This window comes from Formica exsecta, unplaced genomic scaffold (genome assembly GCF_003651465.1).
Source record: "Formica exsecta isolate Colony F162 unplaced genomic scaffold, ASM365146v1 scaffold421, whole genome shotgun sequence".
NCBI lineage: Eukaryota > Metazoa > Arthropoda > Insecta > Hymenoptera > Formicidae > Formica > Formica exsecta.
The window spans coordinates 685,978-706,221 of NW_021851451.1; the positions used below are offsets into that span (position 1 = coordinate 685,978).

General features: G+C 35.8%; 1 protein-coding gene across 3 annotated transcripts in view; it reads left to right on the plus strand.

Moving 5' to 3' along the window:
• LOC115240250 (RING finger protein 44-like) overlaps positions 1–20,244 on the plus strand; it is a 47,552-nt gene that overhangs the window by 1,367 nt on the left and 25,941 nt on the right. Inside the window, exon 1 of one of the 3 annotated variants that reach the window (XM_029815297.1) lies at positions 11,832–12,242. The exons of 1 other annotated variant lie outside the window; for it this stretch is intronic. In XM_029815297.1, coding sequence (XP_029671157.1) covers positions 12,211–12,242 — 32 coding nt within the window. In that variant the 5' untranslated portion in view covers positions 11,832–12,210. Of the gene's footprint in view, positions 1–11,831; positions 12,243–20,244 lie in introns of those variants that run through there. One more of the 3 variants, XM_029815296.1, reaches the window with a different exon arrangement.

Consider the following 20,244-nt stretch of genomic DNA (forward strand, 5'->3'; position numbering starts at 1 on the left):
ATGCGCGCAGCTCGGGGGAGAAAAAAACTCGTTGCACCCGCAGAAAGCGACGTCGCTTTTTACTCGCTCCTCGCGCACGCTGCACCTGCGATGTACATGTTTTTTTTACGTTTCCGTTCGTCTGCGCTTCCCCTTTTCTACCTATCTTCCATCCATCCATCCATCCATCCCTCCCCCACTTATTCCACGAACGCACATCTGATCCTTTTGTCTGTCGATCGAAATGTACATGTGAATACGAGTCACGCGCGCTCGCGTGTACCGTACATTTGTTTGTATACAAATATCCGTTAAACACGCGCGTTGTATATATCCGTACTCGCGATACTCCCGTTCATGTATCTTGTCGATGTCCCCGATTGGCAATTCGAGAAAGCCGAAAGGAGCATTCTTGGAAATAAAGAGAGATATGAACCCCTGAAAAGTAGATGTGTATGTGTATAAAAGTAAAAGGAAGGAGAAAAGGATTTTACATATTTTATTGCATGAATAATCTCAATGTTTGTTTTAAGTAAATTACCAGTATTTTAATAAATTTTCCAGACAACTGTTGATGTAGAATAAATGAGTGTAAATATCCTATTGATATATTGGTATAATAACAATCAGAATTAATAATATTAGCAGAGAGAGAGAGAGAGAAGCAAAAGTGTCAAATATAAGACAGAATAGCAATTTTAAGAAACACATAATCACAAGGTACGATAAATAATTTTTTTTTTAAAGATATAAATTATAAAAAGATATAAATTTTGAAATATATACATAGTAGTCTGTAGATATATATATATTTTGGGCTTATTTATTGTATCTCAATACATGATTGAGATGCGTAGAAACTTCAAAACATAAATAGACGTAGGTCATTGAAATAGATTTAATTTCACGAATTAAAGACACTTGCGATAACTATATAATTATATATGTATACTGAATCATATTTTCTCTATAATATAATAATATCTGAATATCATGTGAATGTGTTTACAAACAATAATAAAAAAAAAAACAGATGATTGTAAAGAATTGAGGAGTCGAAACGGACGCAGATACTGTTCCCTCGGCATACAACACACACGCATATATAATTTTATACGTATTCGAGCTCGCACATATCGGATACGCATTTTCTATCTTTGTTTCGTGTCGGTTGACATACATACGCGTCTCGTGGATTTACGTCATTATCAACGACGATGACGACGATCGACGTAAAATAGACTAGCTGGAAAGATCGAACGTATCCGAGAATGAACGATCGCGAGTACGTATCGCCAAACATCTTTAACGACGAAGACAGACAGACGCTGTACGGTCTGTCTTAGCAATTAACGGTACATCCCCGCTCGAGCATTTAAGCCGCTAACCCTTTAAATCCGCTTGTGACGCCCTTCGATCGATTCTGCGTCGTGTTTGTGTGCGTGTGTATGTCTCGTATTTGTCTGTTTGTCTCTTCATGTGTATGTGTATATGCGTAATATGGTTATATATGTGTGTGTGTGAGTGTGTGTGTGTGTGTTGGCCGGGAATTGCGTTTCTGCATACGGGGTGTCCTCTCTGCTAGGGATGTTTACTGATACTCTGGTATCTATCGACAGCTTCCCATCGATATTTTGGCATTATAATATTGATAGAGAGATCTTTATGTTGAAATACAATTCCTTCCTTTCTTATAGATCACTTGAATTGCTCTTGAAAGCTTTTGAAAGCAAGAGAGAAATTAATTAAATTAATTTGTAAATTTTCTTATTTATAATAATTGAATTGTATTCTTGGATAAGCAGAGATTTGAAAATAATAGCAGTATTCTTGATATTTAATAACTCGCTGATGATATTTACACGAATGAGAAGTTATTGATCCTTTTTTTAAATAATTATATCATACGCTTATGATTAGAATAAGTAGCTAATTGTAAGAATAGGTAATACCTATCTACTTTTTCGGATGAATGTAAAGTGGAATTATTTTCGTGATAAATCTTTAAAATGTTTAATTATTATAAAAATATTTATAATAATTATCATATTTTATGTTTAATCGTTATAACAATATTTATAATAATTAAACTTTATATTCGGGGATGTAATAAGCAGCGAATGAAAATCAATATTCTAGCTCGTTATTTACATGATTGAAGGGGAGTATCGATACTATTTAAAAAATATATCTATTATATATTAAAAATTATACCTCTCTATTCTTAACTGCAATCTTGCAAACAAGATTTGCAGCTATTAAATTTTATCAACAAAGATATTGTATCTGCAGATTGCAACGTGTATCTTCGATAGAAAATCAAATATGCGATGGAAAGAGATAAATTTTCACCGATATATATATATATATATATATATATATATACTCAAGAATTAAAAATTCGATTTAGAAGGAGATGATCTCGTCTCTCTTTTTCTCTCTCTCTTTCTCTTTCTATGACTATCGTCTGTTTGTCGTCGGATGTGCCGGATTTATAGTCGGTCGTTAAATCGCGAATTAAAAACGCACTTGGGAAAGAACAAACTGAAAAATATATAAGTAACACAACAGCTGAAGCCCCAGCGGTCGTTCCGTGCAACGCACACTTATAAATGCATAGAATTTTTCAATAGACGGACCAGAAAGACCGGTGCGCAGTAGTAGTAGTATCTAGTAGCTTTTCCGAAGACTCGTCGCGCTCGCCAAGATTTACATCGTGTAACCGCCGTCTCCCTGTAATTGATACACCGATTCGATTGCCTTCCGTCGTCGAAGGGAAAATATTAAAGGGAGTATTTAATCGATACATTATCGAGAAAATTAGTATCGAAAGGAGAGAACGATAAAAATATAATTGTCTTTTGACCTTAAAGATCCATTTCATCACGCGTTCGTTTTGCAAGATTAGAAAGCGTTATAGAAGGTTACAGGAGCATCGGATGAGCTTTGCGTAAAAGTTCAAGAATCCCGTCTACGCCTTTGCGTATCGTAGCACGGCATCGGATCCGCAACGTGATTCGAGATGAAAAAAACCGAAGGAGAGTCTGAGCAAAAGAGGGCGTCTCTCACTCTTTAAGGGAGTATACCCTTATATGGTACACATTTACGCTCTCTAACCATTCGTACGATTAATCATACAAGATTGTTCGGTTTTATTTCCTCGAAACAAGGGTTGACGCAAAACTCGAATCGGGATCGTCCGTGCCGTTTGGAACCTTCGTAGAGTATCGAGGCTCTAAAAATTTCATGAAAAATAACGTCCCTCGTAACGCGACCGCCGCCCATGATGGAAATTATAGATGCGCACGGTGCGCGTCCTCGTCGCTCTTACATTATGGAGCAAATTATAAGAGCCACTTTGCGCGCGTTCCAAGTTCCCTGTGAGCGTAATAATTTAACGGACGATAGATCGTCTATGGGCGCGCGTCCGTCGATTGTACACCCGTTGCGAACAGCCGTGTCTTTTGCGAACACATTGTATTATATCGCCGTTCCATTCGCGAAAGGGATATACAAGGTATGGTTGTACGTTATATATACGGCTTTCGCGCGCAAAGTAAGAGAAGGATACTCGAAATCACGACATAGATCTCTGTTAAATTGACGTATTCTTATTTCTCATTAATTATAGGCGTCGAACTTTATCAGAGATAAAGATAGGAATTTGGACCTCTCGATTAGTTTGCTGACTTTTATCGGAAATTCATAGTTTGTGCATTAGTATGCTAACAATAAGTTAACCTGTATCGGGAATTCTTCTGAAATTCGAAAGTTACTTTCCTGTGACTTTCTTTAAAATTACGTAATATAACTAGCAGAGTATCTTCTCCTTAATAATTTTATATTATTTTATTTGTCTATCAGTTTCTATCCTTTTGTACTTCATTCTTTTTTATATTTTTTACTATAATCTACTATGTTTATGAAATTTTCATTGGATACGTCTATTTTGGAAATCCATTTTTTAAATTTCAAATTTTACCAATGTTAAAAAAAAACGCATTTGTTAAGGAAAAAAAAGAAATTTGAAACAATGTTATCGAAACTATGACAGTGATAACAGAGAGTAAATATTTGCAAATACAAATTTTTATTTTGATCTTTTGTCTGAAGATTAGAATCCAAGAACGAAATAATCGGTTTTGATATCTTTCCTGCATGGAATTTTTGTTAGATAGAGAAATTTATTTTAAAATAAGCGTACGAATAATAATGTTATTTTTAGAAAATTGTATATATATGTTTCTGGTTTCTTTTCGCAAAAACGAGAGAGACAGACTCGGTAGAGTCTTGTTTTTCGCCCCTCACGATAGCACGCCCCTGGATAACGCTTTGAAAATACAAAGCAAGACTATACCGTCCCAGAATTATTCGAAGCAACGTTCCCCTCGAAGTTGACCTGCGCGTCCATCATCTTTTCCCTTCCTCCCTCTCTCTTTTTCTCCCTTCGAAGTCTCACCTGTCTCTGAAACGCATTCTTTGAATGCGTATACAAGGCCCTCGGCCCGACTTTGTTCTGTGAAAACTCGTTTTGAGAAAAGTCCCATTCAAATTTCTTATAAAACTTTCAGTGATTTACGATGTTAGTATATTAATAAAATTCCTAGCGGTTAATTAATTAATAGAATTATTAAGACATTCTTATCTTTAGAATAGATGAAGTAGGACATTGTTACTAGAACGGTAGAAAAATATATCGTAAAATTTAGTGAGGAAATCGTGAAATCGATCCACTACTGATTTTACGAATTTTTCTGTGAACATAAATTTTTTTTTTATCTCTCGAAGATTAATTCATTATTGAGTGTTAGATAAGTTCTCTACAGATTAATCTATAAGAGGCGAAAAAAATAGATTCGGTTCATATAAAGTATTTACGTTTATTGATTTTTAAGTTTATTACGTTTATAGTCTTTGAGATTTAATTCATATTAATTTCGACATCTGATTCGCTGTTCTTTTAAATTAATTCTTTCAATGCTGTCGGTACATAAGTATACATTTATCGCGTATCTTTTCCTTTCTTTTTCTTTGCAATATACACACACACACATACACATAGTCCCGACTTTCTCGAGGAGAAATTCCCAATCTGATTCTCGGCTCTGACGGTTCGCCGCCGACTCGAGAGGGCACACGAGAATTGCTCTAAACCCGCGCAATAATTTTCCCTTTATTAGACCTCGCGATCGATCGAATGTGGATCGCCGCGATCACGTCTCCGTTCTTGCGTGGTTATGGCAACGCGATGGCAGATCTCTCCCACAAGGATGACGGCGATGGTAGAGCGTACCCGCAGCATGGGAACTGCATCGACGGTAATACATACGGGCATTATAGAGCCACATACTCTTTCTCTCTCTCTCTCTCTCTCTCTCTCTATTTTTCACCTCTTTCTTCTCTCTCTTCCCCTTTCCTCTCCTTCGCTCTCAGTTTCTCTCATGTGTCAACATGTTTCCGACGCCCACGAGGAGTGACGCATGCGCTTCGCGCTCCTTATCAGTCTCTCGCTTTATCTCCCCTCTCTCCTTCTCTGTTACACTCTCTCCGTCTATGTTGTCCCTTTCTCTCACTCTCTTTCCCGATACAGGGTGTTTCCTTTCATTCGCCGATTTCTATAGCAAAATTTGGAGTAAATTCTTCAAAATTCGACGATATCGAGATAATGTAATAAATTTTAAGTTATAAGAGATTGAAAATATAGAGAGATGAGCTTCAAAGGAATAAATAGACAATAAGGCATTATATCAAGATGTTATAACGAAAAAGAGTTAGTAAAAGAAAAAGTTGAATCAAATTCTCTCTCGCTTATCAAAATCGTCAAAGTTATTTAGGAAATTTGCAAATAAAAGAAACGTCTTATAAGTTAGCGGAACAGAATGAGCAGAATCAATTCTAATTAATATTTATATTTGTTGCTCATTCAACAAATAAAAATATTAATTAGAATTGATTCTGCTCATTTTGTTCCGCTAACTTATAAGACGTATAAAAGAAAGTGCGAATCTAGGGAGGCTACTTTATACATAATCAATACATACTAATTCATTTGATAATATTGAGCAATAATCCCCGTTCTATTTGTGAAAGACATGAAGGAGGATATTGCGAAGCATGTTACGCGCAATAACTATTACAATAACTATTGTGAGTTGTTAGTAGAACCACAAGAATAGAGAATGCTTGATAAATCTATCTTTTCTCTCTCTCTCTCTCTCTTTCCCCGCCTCGTTTCCTTCTTATTTTTCTGTTTCTAATTTTCTTTCCCTTTCCACTGTCACCTCGTTCTCCCCTAAATTTTTCCCGTTCGTTGAATACGCTCCTGACTTTTCTACAAGTACCCTCTTCTACGTGCCAACAAGTCCCTCCGCAAGCGCGGAATTTTCCAATTCACAAGGGTGCATAGACGATGCGGGTCGTCGACACGGTTCCGGCCAACATCGCAACATCTTGTGCATGTCGCTCGCCGCGAACGTGTCGTGTCGACGAGAAAAATTTCGAATTACTCGCGTTCCTACAATGTCGGGGTCACCCTTTCACCGATACGGTCCTGTTTTGAGAAACGTAATCGTCTCTTCTCTCTCTTTCTTTCTCCTTTGCTGTATTTATTTCTCCTTCTTTCTAATGGCGGATTTTCGTTACACTGAAAGATAACACTTTTGTATACCTGATATTTTAACAAATCCTTGTCATAAATGTACAAAATTAATTTTCTTGAAATATGATAATTTTCTACGTGTTACATATTTAGCAATAGCAAAAATTGAGCGAGACTAATCCTTCTATTAGAATATTTAATAAGATAAAAAATAGAATATTTAGATTATTAAATATTAAATATTAGAATATTTAATAAGATAAAAAATAGAAGATGTAATTATATATATATAAAATTTTGTGTCTTGATAATCAGGCATCTCGATAATCAGGTTCAAAGACGACTTATAATAGATACATCACTGGTTTTATCCCTCTCTCTCTCTCTCTCTCTTTTTCTTTCTCTCTCTCTCTCTCTCTCTCTCTCCTTTTTGTCCTTACACCGTCACCCTCGTTCGCGTACGACACAGTCTTCCCTTTCCCCTTCCGCTCCCATTGCACACACCAATTTTCCAATTGATAAGGGTGCATAGTTGATACAGTGTAGCAACCCTATCCGCGCGTCTGTGCCCCGCTTTATCTTCCTTCTCTCCGTATTATCTGTGTCCCCTCTTCTTTCCGAGCTTCATCCGCCTCTCTTCCGCGCGTACCTTGTTAAGTTCGGCGCACCGCAAGCGGTTATCATTTAAAATATTAACAAACGGACCCGCACGTTCTCGTTGCACAAAGAAGCGCAGATCATAAATATCGTAGATACGGACAATTTAGATTATGCTAGAGATGCGTCTTCCCGCGCGTCGATTTTCCACCGTCATCTCGGAAACAAAGCGGAATCTCCACAAACATATGCGACAAAATCTATAAATTTTATTTTATTTTTTTTTTTCATTATAGTATATATTAATAAATAGAAAAAAAAAATCATACAAAATACTTCAAAATACCAAGTTATTCCACGATCATCATAATTTTTAGGACAAACTAAAAAAAAAATTCTCTGTGCATGTGTATAAATCTTCTCGTTCTTTAAAATAAATTCGTAAAATAAATTGATTGAGAAAGAAGACTTTCTTATTCGAGATATATATATTTTTTTTTCATTTTTTAGAGCACAATGAGTGATTAATCTTTATTTGTGACGATATGACGACACGAAAGGAAAAGAAGCAAGAACATTAATACTTTTTCTTTTTTATATCTTTTTATTGTTGGAATAATTTTCTCAAAACCTTTTTTATCATAATTCTCTTCTCTTATATTTAATTGTTGAATTGCATCATATTAGCTTATGAGATATATATATATATACGATATTGGAATCTCTACCATCCTGTATCGACCGATATTTCGCGAGGTTAAAGCGTTCTCGAGGAAAGATGAAACCTGCGGGCGCCAAGCCTAGTCTCCATCGACTAGTCGGGAAAGTTGGTTATTGATTTGGGATCTCGGTAAACACAACGCAACGAGCGAAGGGAGGATTCCGTTCCTATCAAGCGTGCGCGCGTTGCGTAAAATTAACGGTCGTGTTCCGAGACTCACTTTCCCATCTAGGATTTTGGAGGAGAGAGTAGAAACGAGGGGAAGAGAAGGGGGGAGAGAAAACAATATGAGAAAATACTACGAAAGGTAAATCAAAATCACGAGAAAAAGATAATAAGACGCTCTCCTTTTCGAGTTTACGCAGTAATCGTTTTTTTTATCGATATATATATATATATAATTTATCGAATTTAAATGAATTCTTTAGTGCAATTGTACTTGTATCTTATGCCCCAAGGCATAAGTCACGAGAGGAAGAAAAACAGAGAGAAGAGAGGGAGAGAGAGAAAGATATTCGTTGGCAGTAGATAAAGAAGAGAGAGAATAGCTTGAGCTCTTTGTCACTCGATGTGACGCACTCGCGGCAGCTGTGAACGCGCGTGTTGATTTTGGCTTAACTTGGAGTTATCAGCGTCGCTTAGTGTGTGCTCGGCCATGATATCTGCCTGACGTTCTCCACGATGAGAGAACGGTGCTGCGCAGTGGCAACGCGATTGCAATACGAGCTTATAGCATGTATAGTAGAACATAGTATATTCCTGACACAGAAAATTATTAATTAAAGAAACGCAGGAATATATAATAGAATATAGCGATTATCACAATAATTTTATAACGTTTATATGATAGAATGTAATACATATATGATTAAAGAGAGACAGAGAAGAGAGTGTATGTGTGTGTCTATAAATATTATCAGTCACATACATACACAGATGCATACAGATTTTTCCCAACGAGACTATTGCACTTGTAAAACGTTCGAATAATGCTACTTATATATTTACACGTATTGTTAGAAGATACTTTACATGTGTTTTAATTGCTAATAAATCTAGAAATTTAAATTATAAGTTTATTTTATATCAATATTACATAATCTTAATTTTTTTTTCTCTTTGGTAAAAGCAAGCGAGATAATTAAATCTAGAAATTTAAATTATAGTTTTATTTTATATAAATATTTTTTACATAATCTTAATTTTTTTTCTCTTTGGTAAAAGTAAGCGAGATAATTTCGAATATCAATATCATAAATATTTCGTATGTCAATATACATATTATATAAAACGTAGGATAGATCTTCGGAATTTTCCACGTTTGTAGATTGAATCGTGCGGTGCCGGCTTAAATATTGTTCGAGAATCTCTCAACAATCATATTAAAAAATAACGGAACAAACTTTATGAATTACGAGCTTTTTGATTTTAAAGCGATGTGCGTTAAATTTTATTCTACGATAAAGACAGCGATTCGTTTATTCCGAATTTTTTCTTCCATGGCGAACACATTCGCATCCGCGTATACCGGTGGAATTAAAAAATTGAGACGCTGCGCGAATATTTCGCTGTTGGATTCGAAAGTTGAAATTCGCTTTTCTAGTTTCTTACCTGATTATCATTGCGATGGTTCGACGATTTAAAAAAAAAACTTTTTTATTCCCTCCCATCCTAATGGGAATGAAATGAAAAAGTTCGGGGATTAAAATGGATATAATTTCAAAAAGTTTGATACAATTGTGCAATGCACTTTATAAAAAATGTGGCAATCGTCGTGTCTAGATCGGGAATAAACGTCAGAAATTATTTTACTCAAATACATATCTATAGCGACATGAAAATCTAATCTATCTCGTGGAAACGATAGCGATTTCAAAACGTCAGCTCTTCCGCTCGGATCTTTATGCTATCCTTCGCGCACATCGGGCGTCGTGGCGTGTTTACTCGGCTTCTTCTTCAGGGCTGTGTCAGCTTGGCTCCCCGGAGCGCTAGTGGACCCGCGTGGGTGCGGCCTCTCGACGACGAGAGAGAAAAAGAGGCCCACCCTGCTCGCTCGTCAGAATCGTGCGAGAGAGGCCGACGCTCTCCTCTCTTTCGGAATAGGTTCTTTTTTGCCCCTCACTCTCTCTCTCTCTCTCTCTCTCTTTTATATTTTCGACGGTCCCCCACACTTACGGCTTCAGGCATCAACACTCCCTCTTGCAAGGTCGCCCCTATCTGCCTTTCCTCTCTGTTACCCTCGGCGATATTAAGCCCCGCGTAGCGTCCAGGGAGATACATTTGTAGGGACGAAGCTCGCGTGGAATTACGAGAAATATTTCGAGCTTCTATATTGCTTAAACGCGACGCATGTATATAGATTTTTAAGATCGCAAAACTATTAAAAAATCACCTAGAGATTGGATAATAATACGTACACTGAGAAAAAAGTCGTTAACTTGATTAAATCAAATTTAATTATATTAACGATTTTCTTTTTTAGTACAGGTATCAGTATAATTTCGATAAGAGAATCTATTTTCTACGGAATTCTAATTGCCATTTTTAACATGAAATAAGTAAACTTGAAAATATTTTTGCTTTTTAGATTGACTAGAAAACAAGGTTCCGTGACTCAATTCTGTTTTCGACATCGAAATTGTGATATTCAATGTTTAATAATTTCGTAACTTGGTAATCTCGCGCAAGTAAAATTTATCTTCAATTTATTTCTATCGTCAATTTCACATTTTCTGCACCATTTTTCGTATAGAGTAATTTTGCGCGAAACCACTTAATTGAAACAATATTACTTAATATCGGATAATTTTCTTAACACTCTTAACTTAATGTCGAAATTGGAAAATATGGCATTGATTGAGAGATTAATAATAATAATAATTTGTTGCCGTTGCTAATCAATTTACGATTAATTAACGCGATATATATGCAGGAGATTTATGAAGTTTTGAACTCAGAAACGTATTTGATTGCGTTATTTATATGTTAGTGATAGAAATACACGCGCACACATACACAAAATATATATTATAATATATATATAGCCCTTGGAGAAGAGAGTTTGCAGTCTGTTCCAATTGTCGTGGCCTTTAATTCGATTGGCCTAATATCGTTTTGCGCATATACGATATTTCACTTTCTAGCAATCTCGCTCTATATTCCCACGAATACCCGTGGCCACTAAAATTTGTTCACTCTCATTAAACATTTCGTCTTAATTCTAAAAATGGCAGTGTATATATTTAATTTAACGTCAAATCACTTCGACAAAAATGATACGTGGTGCAATCGTGATATAACGCTGATGTGATGTACATATATATATATATTCATTGCATTGATATAACATTCAATGCATAATATTCGAGTAACATAATAATTGGACGCACATTAATATTGTAATTTCTTTTGAAATTCTTTCCGCGTAAGATAACGATGTATCTCTCGCGCAAGAGAATAATATATTGAACAATTAATACGCGCATTTAATTATTCTCATCATTATAAATTTTTGAGATATCTCTTTGCGGAAAAGAAATTAAATATTTTAACGAATCGTGTGTTATTCGAGTTTTTGTACTTTTTAAAACGAAAACATGCATTGTTTTTAATGTATCTCTTGTTCTTTTTTACTTTCTCACATGTCTATTATTCTCATCTATCGATTTAAAAGGACATAAATGTTTCAATTTTAATGCAAAAATTTATATTTGATTTTATTTATTTATCGTATATATTTGCTCTGAACGTGGCACTTGACGCGGAACATTCGCACCTGCGGTACGTCTTTTCCTCACCCCACGCCCCACCGACATCATCGCCTATAGTAATTTCCCCCACATTGCGGCCGGCCGTCTTCCCCCACTTTGCGACTAGCCGTCTTCCCCCACTATTCTCCATCCTGCCTGCGCCTGCCGCCCGTCTCTGTTCGGTTCAGTTCGTGGTGCGTCGTCGTCGAGTGAGGTGTCGTGTTCGCGCGCGTGAGAAGGCTCGTCGTGTCGCGATCTCGTTCCTTGAAATCGCGAGTGATGCGCGCGCTATAGAAAGAGAGGGATAGTGTGTGTGTGTGTGTACGATATCAGCGGTATAATAGCGTGCGCGCGCGCGTGTGTATGCGTGCGTGCACGCGAGTGGTTTCGTACGTGACTAGTCGGTGTGTCGTACTACATCTGTCTCTGGTTTCAATTCTCGTGTCGTGGCTTCTGTGCTCTCGTCCTCACGCACATACACACACTTACATATTTAAATAAAAATATATATATAGATACAAAGAGGAAGAGAGAGAGACACACATACACGCGCACGATCCGAAGGCATGACAGCGACGCGGGAGTGTTACCCCATACGGTAGGAATACAAACTATATACATCGTAATCCCTCTTTTATTTACGCGATACGCGATCGCGAGAGAAAGACAATGACGACGCGACGAGGACACGGGCGGAGACTAAACGCGAAGGCTTTACACGATACCACGAGTGCGTAACCGTGTGTGACTCTCGGGAACGACGGCCACGACTTGGCCACAATTGTTTTGTCCGAATCGATACGCCCCTCCGGCGACGGCGGCGTCGACGGCGGCGGGCATTTCGTATGCCGCGGAACGCACGGCGGAAATGGACTTTCGTCGTGTGTGTATATGTATGTGAGAGAGTGTGTGTAACGTTCCCTCGTAAATGTTCGCGTTCATCGAGGCCGCGGAGAGAGTCGAAATCTACGTTTCACCTTCTCCCTATTCTTTGTTTGTTTGTTTGTTTGTTTGTTTTTTTTTTTTTTTTATCCACATTCCTCTATCGCCGCGCGCGTGTATACACACATTTATTTATTTATTTATTTGTCGTCTTTTTCGCTTTTTCGTCGTATTGTTTAATCACGAGATATCGCGCCGAGAATTTTGGTGTCTCAGAATATTATCGTCTTCGTCTTCATCGTCGTCATTGTCCCGATCTTTAATCGTCGATTATCAACCGTTCGATGATAATCGCGTTAGCGATATGTCGCGATACAAACGAGTGCCAAGGAGTCTTTTCCTGTTGGTGATGTAGACTCGCAGCTGTGTTTCGTCATATTCAAGACGAAACACTTGTGTTTTGCCGGAACGAGAGTACTTGACTGCGCCGATAACGAACGCCTACCCTTGTACACTTTGTACTTTTGTTCGCGATCGAGCAAACTCGTAGATACTTGGATCGCGAGATATAAACAGATTGCGAAAATCGGGGGAGCGATTTCGACGAGTTGAAATTCCGATGCTCCGTAGAAACTGCGCAAAACGTGCGCTGTTTACTCGACACACGACAAACGAGACGTTTGTCAAACGTTTGTTTTCCGTATCTGTAGCATCACGACGATTGAGTCAATTATCGTCGTGATTAACTCGTGATTTCTAATATCGTTGGTATCTATAGATACCGTGATACTTGCCAAATTCCCCCTTTACTCGTTAAGATTAATTGTGTCTATGGCATTTAGCCACTCAATCGATATTATCGGAGTGTCCCAGAATTAACGGAAAATACGAATACATATAGTACAATTTAAGATAAATTTAAGATATTATTTTAGTAAAAATATCGCGCCAAAGGTTATTATTTTTGTATTTTCAAGAATTTTATTTAGACGTTCGTGTTTTAATTATTAATAATTACGTCACTCGCACACAGAATTTAAATAGGAACGAATTCTCAAAAGGAATATATATTTTTTTTTTAACGCACATAAACGCATAGACTCGCTATCTCGAATGCATTGTATTTTTTGCATCGCATCTTCATTTATTTAAATTGACATTGCATTTAAAGTGTTGCATTGTCTGATGAAATATTTACGTTTTGGCGACGTAGCAAATGTCATCGATGACTTTAAAGCATTATCTTTTCAGTATTTTTTTTTCCCTCAGAATCAATTCTTGAGCTTTCTCGAACTTGTAGAATAGCGTTTAATTGCTCGATAATCCTTGCGCGAAACACTTATATTTCGTAGAAATATTACAATCTTGATTTGCACGCGGAGGTGTGTTTAGTTTTAGATATCGCGCGAGAAACTAAAATGATATTTTGCAATGAAGTATTGTGATACCTTCTTGCGCGAATTATTAATCTTTGAATCTATTTAAACCAGGTACAATTATAATGAGACAGCAAGCACGATAATCGAGAAAGCGAAATAAATATAATAATATAATAAATAAAAAAATATAAGAAATATGATAATAAAAATATATAATAAATATAGAATAAATTAATACAATACATACATGCTTATCCTGAATTAATTACGTAAAAATTACATTCTCTGCGAATACGCGCTTCTTTAAAATAATGTCATCGAAAAATTCGTCGCGACTGAAAAAAAAAAATATCTCTATTTTTTAAAATGGTAGATTGAGATTTTTTTTTTGTTAAAAACACACGCTTAAATAATAATTATTTATTCACACGATGTATATTAAAGATAACTGGGATCTATGAGGAAAGTTTCTAGACGCATAAACACTATGTAAATGCTTTCAACGTGCGCTTGAACCACAATGTAAAAGGGGAATGAAGATTGTCTTCGAGGTCCGACATTGTACGCGTGCATGTATATTCAGATTCGCGACTCGCCATTCTTGAACGCTTTAATGTTCTTCGTTTATGCATGATAAATAAATAGAATAAGTGAGTCGGTTATACGATCGGAATTTTCCTGTCGGCGGTCATGCAAATATTCGCCAATCACATTTGTATTATCCCGTAGTATCTATGCGAAAATGTCTAAATTTTCCGCGCTACATCATCATGACAGAATTAAAGAAAACGTGGATGCGAAATGAACGAAAATTGATTCGATATTTGTAGGATATTTTTACGAAGATTCTCGAGTCAAATTAATATTTTTAACCGATTTATTAATCCGTCTTCTTCCGGTTCCATATCAGTAAGTTTGAACTTCGATAATTTCGATTATTATTTGACATTAAAATTCTATTCAAATTAGCTATAATTTTGATCGCATTATTATATTCATTTTTTATACATGTATGTGTATTTCCTTTCATGTAATTCACGGATAAAATTGGAGTATCCTCGTTTTATAACTTTAAGGCGATCTGCGATGCACGATATATACACGTATGTATTGTGTGTATGTGTGCTTTCCATCCTTGTTTTGTCTTGAACGTGTCTTCTCTTTCTGTCTGTTCTCTGCTTTACTCTTTCTCTCTTTTGTCGAAGCTATATGGTCGATTCATGGTGCGCCCATCCGGCCATCCACCCAGAGAAATACGATATCGTTGCAATAAACAATGTTTCTTTCTTCTTTTCCTGAACGCATCGTAGCGTTATCACACCCACAATCCCCAAACTTACGACCATACTTTTGTTTCTCGTGGTATTAGATACGTTCTTTCGTTCTGCCGTGGCGCTTTTGGAGCTCTTTGTGTGCGTTTCGAAAGAAAAAAATAATTTTTTGTTCTGTATGTTTGACACGTGCACGAGTCAGGAAACTTTTCAATACGCGATTGATTGATGATCTTGAGGGCAGCTTTGCCAATCTTCACACATAAAAAATATAAAGCATAAATGATTACTTTGTTTAGAGTCTCTTAAATTAATAACTTTGAAGAAAATAATAATTACTAAATGATTTACTGCTGTAGAATTTATTTTTGACGCATTTTTATATACGAACAATAAGAAACGATAGTTTTGTAAAGAATCAGATTGTAAAGAATAAAGATTCTCTTCCTACATAGAAAAAAATGTTCTTTTTTTTTTAATAACATACAAATTTATATTGCAATCTCTGTATACTGGTTACGTTAGTCATTTAATATCGAAAAAGAAAACTATTTGTCTTGAACGAAGAAACAGATTACTTTGTCTTAAAACATAAAATATTTACGCGGGATAGAACAAAGGATGAAGTTTGTTCGAATTAATACACCGCCGATATTATCTTTGACGTTGCGATTATCTTAGCCACGTGATATATTATATAAATATATATATATATTTGAAGCTCCACTCTTTTTTGAATAAATTTATTCCGACCTAAGACACTCAAGATGTTGCATATTTACGAGTACGAGTGGCTAACCGCATTTCATTACGATGCGATCAAACAGCGATACGTCGTCTTCGTAAACACCTGACGAAAGTAGCATTGAAAATTTGTTTTATACGCGAAATATTCGATCACACCTTTTTATAAATAAAATTTTTTTTTTAGCCTTGAATAACAATTTATAAATCTCAATATTTCGACGACACTTGTTGACTGCCTCTCCTGAAAATTACACATATAATATTCTCGATAAAATAATGGCGTATAAAAATGATAAAAACATTATATGCGGCAAGAAACCTAAGGTAGTTGTTCAGTGGTAATATTATTTACAAATTAATTTATATAGCATGAGAGAAACTCAAATTTAACTCTAAACTGTCTTATGATATATTTAAAAAAATATAAAATTGCAATGTATTATTATTGATGAAAACAAAATCTAAAAATTTAATGTTTAAATAAATTTTTCACAAATATAGATTTTTCACTATTTGAGAATAAACTGTTGGTTTTGTATCTATTCATTAATGCATGTATTCGCAAACGAATCGTCACGTTTTAATGATGATATTTACAAATAATATAAATATTTGAGACAATTAATTTTTTAATTACGCAAACATTTAGATATTTATTTGCATTATTCGTTTGCAATATCGTTTGCATTAACGTGCAAATTAGGTTAGAAAAATGAGAAAAAAATATCGAAGAAATTAATTTTTCACTAGACAACTACCTTAAGCCCGGTCGGACGGTTCGTGCTTCGTGCTTCGACCTCGGAACGTGCAAGCTGGTCGAGAATATTGTATGCCACAGACATGGCATATGTTCACGAAGGTCTTATAGTACTGAGAGAGCAGGTGGTGATCGGGGAGACAAGTCTCTTTCTCTCTCTCTCTCTCTCTCTCTCTCTGGGTTTTTCAGGAAGTCGCCTATCGTTGAGTCGGCTACCTCGATCGGTGCATATGTCTATAATAGCCGTGCTGCACCATGGATAGCTCTCGGTTCAGAAATTTATGGCCAACAATACTATGGATCCTTTTTGGGGGGATTATTCTCAACGAGATCTACGCCTTCTCTCTGTAGCCCCGAAAGATTTAGAGGGAGAGATTCGGGTAAGAAAAGGGAAAATAAGAATAAGCGCGTTTTCGTTTGTTGTCAAGAGTGATAGTCTTCGTGTTTCCAATTTTGAGGCGTGAATTTTAACGTTGTCATTTTCCAACTTGTCTTTTTCAATGAAATATTATGGGAGGCGTAAACCAGTGTGTAACGAAAAGCGCGGTTTTTTTTTTTTCGATGACAGCTCGATTTTCTTTACAAAATTATATTATAGCTACTATAATGGCTTGTAAATGAAAATATATTCTAAAAGAGTAAAAAAAATATCTATAGCTATTTATTTATTTTAGAATTATTTAATTATGAAATTATAAAAAAAATTATTATTTTACATTTCTTACTTACTTTTAGATAGACAATCTATATTTTTTCATTTTTTTTTCGTTTTTTCACGTGGATGAAATAATAGAGATAACGAATATCTATAAATATAGTCGACAATTGTACTTGATTGAAATATTGCTTCAACACAGAACGTATCCTGGAAAGGACGTCGATAGATACACATACAAACGCATGTATCTAAATCTCTCATTCTACAATCTCATTCTTCTCTTCGCAGATCGAGGATGTATACTAAGATTTGTTTTCTATTTGTTGCTCTCGACATTAATGTACGCGATCATACCGATTCGCTTGAGATAACATGCCTCGCGCACGTGTTTGTAGTCGTGGACGAGCGACGCAATTCACCAGTTTGCGTAGCCTCGCACAATCACGGAACGCGTTGCAATTGTTGAGCACTTTCGCTCTCACGAACAACGCCGTCGAGAGAGAAGCCACCGTTAATATTACAGCAAAATCGGGAAAGCTCTCGACCGATTCGCGCACGTGTTATGAAAATCGAGAAAGTTGAATGTTTATGAATACCATCTCCTCCCCCGTTTCGCTCCGAAATACCTATATGACGATTCGCGCAGGCCTCTTTTTGGATACACGTGTAATTGATGGGAATATTATTTGGAATATTAAATAGTACAGTGATTATATTTATTTTACGGTTGTTAATTGTATTATCTTATAATGCGATTTATTTAAATGGTTTGCGTTCGAAACACATTCCTATGATCAGTCTTGCGTTAATGCACGACGTTCTTCAGGTGAAAAGGTGTTCTGCGAGTTAGTAGAATTTTTCATGGAAACGCTTTCGAGATTGGATGTAGATAGGGATGATGTTTTTTTTGTTGTGCAGGACCGAAGGGGAACTAACGCCTTTTCTTTTTCGCTGTCTCGCTCTCCGTACCTTTTCCTTTCTCAGGTTCTACCTATAATATCCAACTCTTCTTTCAGGGGAAGGTATTGTACTATAGCATTTTGCCTATTCGGCATTTGGAGGTCTCTTCTTTTGAAATATTTAAAGTACGATGACCGCGACGAATCGCGAGAGATGCGTTTCGTTTCTTTCTTCTAAAGTCACGAAGTGACATCCCACGAGAATTGTTAAGTTTTTTGTTTTTGCACATTTTCATGTTTATTTTAATTTTATATATTTTTTTTTATATGATATTCATTGAGCGAGAGAATATAAAATACATAGCGGTAGGAATACCTTCTTGGTTTTTGTTATAAAAACGTGGTAAAGCAATCGAATCACGTAAATTGAATAAGATACGAATTTAATCAAAATGCAAGATTGAACGGCAATACAAAATTTAATATAACAACCGTGAAATATCAATAATCTCCATTGAAAAGAAATATATATACATTTCATTTTATTTAAGATAGTGTAATATATCAATATGCTGACTCTTTTGGCATTAAAAGTTATAATACTTCTCTCGAATTCACAAAGAAACGAACTCCGTGACTGATCGCATCGCAGAATGTTGCGCTTCTTCAATTTCCTCGAAGTAGAAATATCAAACGACTCATTTGATGCAACACGATAAGTTAGACATATGGATATGTTCACGTGTGCACGATTCGCTCTGATCTTTTGAGATTTTAACTCCGAAAATCTAGTTATTCGTCTCTTCGGCATCCGGAGGAATTTTCTTCCGAAGGAAGTCGCTCCAATCATGCGTTCAAAGGACGAAAAGAGTAATTTTTCTTTTTTTTTTTCATCGAACATCCAAGATACGCGCGATCGTCAGGTCGTAGGTGAATAAGTCGAGATGAGAAGACCATTTTATATTTTCGCTGTTATCGATAGCTTCGATAAGCCAAGTTGTGAATTCTGTTTAAAATATATTATAGATATATTTATATCTATTTCTATTTTCAATATATTCAATATCTTAACAAAATATTAAATATACAGTACATATTCTTTATTGTAATTTTTATCCATAAAAAAATGAAAATGTTACGCGAATGAAAAATATTTACTTTATGAAAGCTTTATTCAGTTTTTTTTCAGTACATTTGCAAAACTAACACTTGAAACTTAAATGGCTCTGTGTTTCTCCTTTGTATGAGTAAAAAGCATTAGAAAACACAATAAAAAGATTTTAGAAAGTTACAATAAAAAATTTTTTTTAATATTCTCTTTACCTGGAATTTTAAACAGAAACACCTGGAAGATCAGGAAATTGTTTTTACAAGATTTGAGTAGAGAGAGAGAGAGAGAGAGAGAGAGAGAGAGACACACTATATTTTTTTAAAGTTACAGTTTTGTTTAAATCGTGTCGATCGCCGAAATTTATGACCGTATAGGCAAAAATTTTGACACTTTCGAAAGATGACGCGTGCATTTTTTCACGATAATCACTTTCGCAAAGTGAAGCCATTCGGAGCTACGTGCGAATATCTTAGTCAGCTTATTGTTAGTCGTGACTAAGAAGCTGCAATTTTTCCGAGTGAGACTAATTCGCTCAAATAACGTGCAAGAATCGAGCTCAAAAACAGAGTTTCGCGATATTTTTCCGTAGGATTATGGGGACTTTGTGGTTATATTTTGTAGAAATCGAGTTTATAACTGCAACTATGCGAATTGCGCATTGCCGATCGTTCTGTTCGGTCACACGGCGCAATAGCCACACAGCGTCAATATAGCTATTAATTAATTAAACGTATAGTCTATGTATAGTGTATATGATACGTCTAAGCGGCGCTTGTACAACTTTTCTCCGGTACATACATAAATCACAAACGTTTTTTCCATTTCTCAAACTTTTTGAATTTGAGATTTATATCGAAGTTCTCTATACTTTGCGTTTACAGCTTCAAAGTTTGATT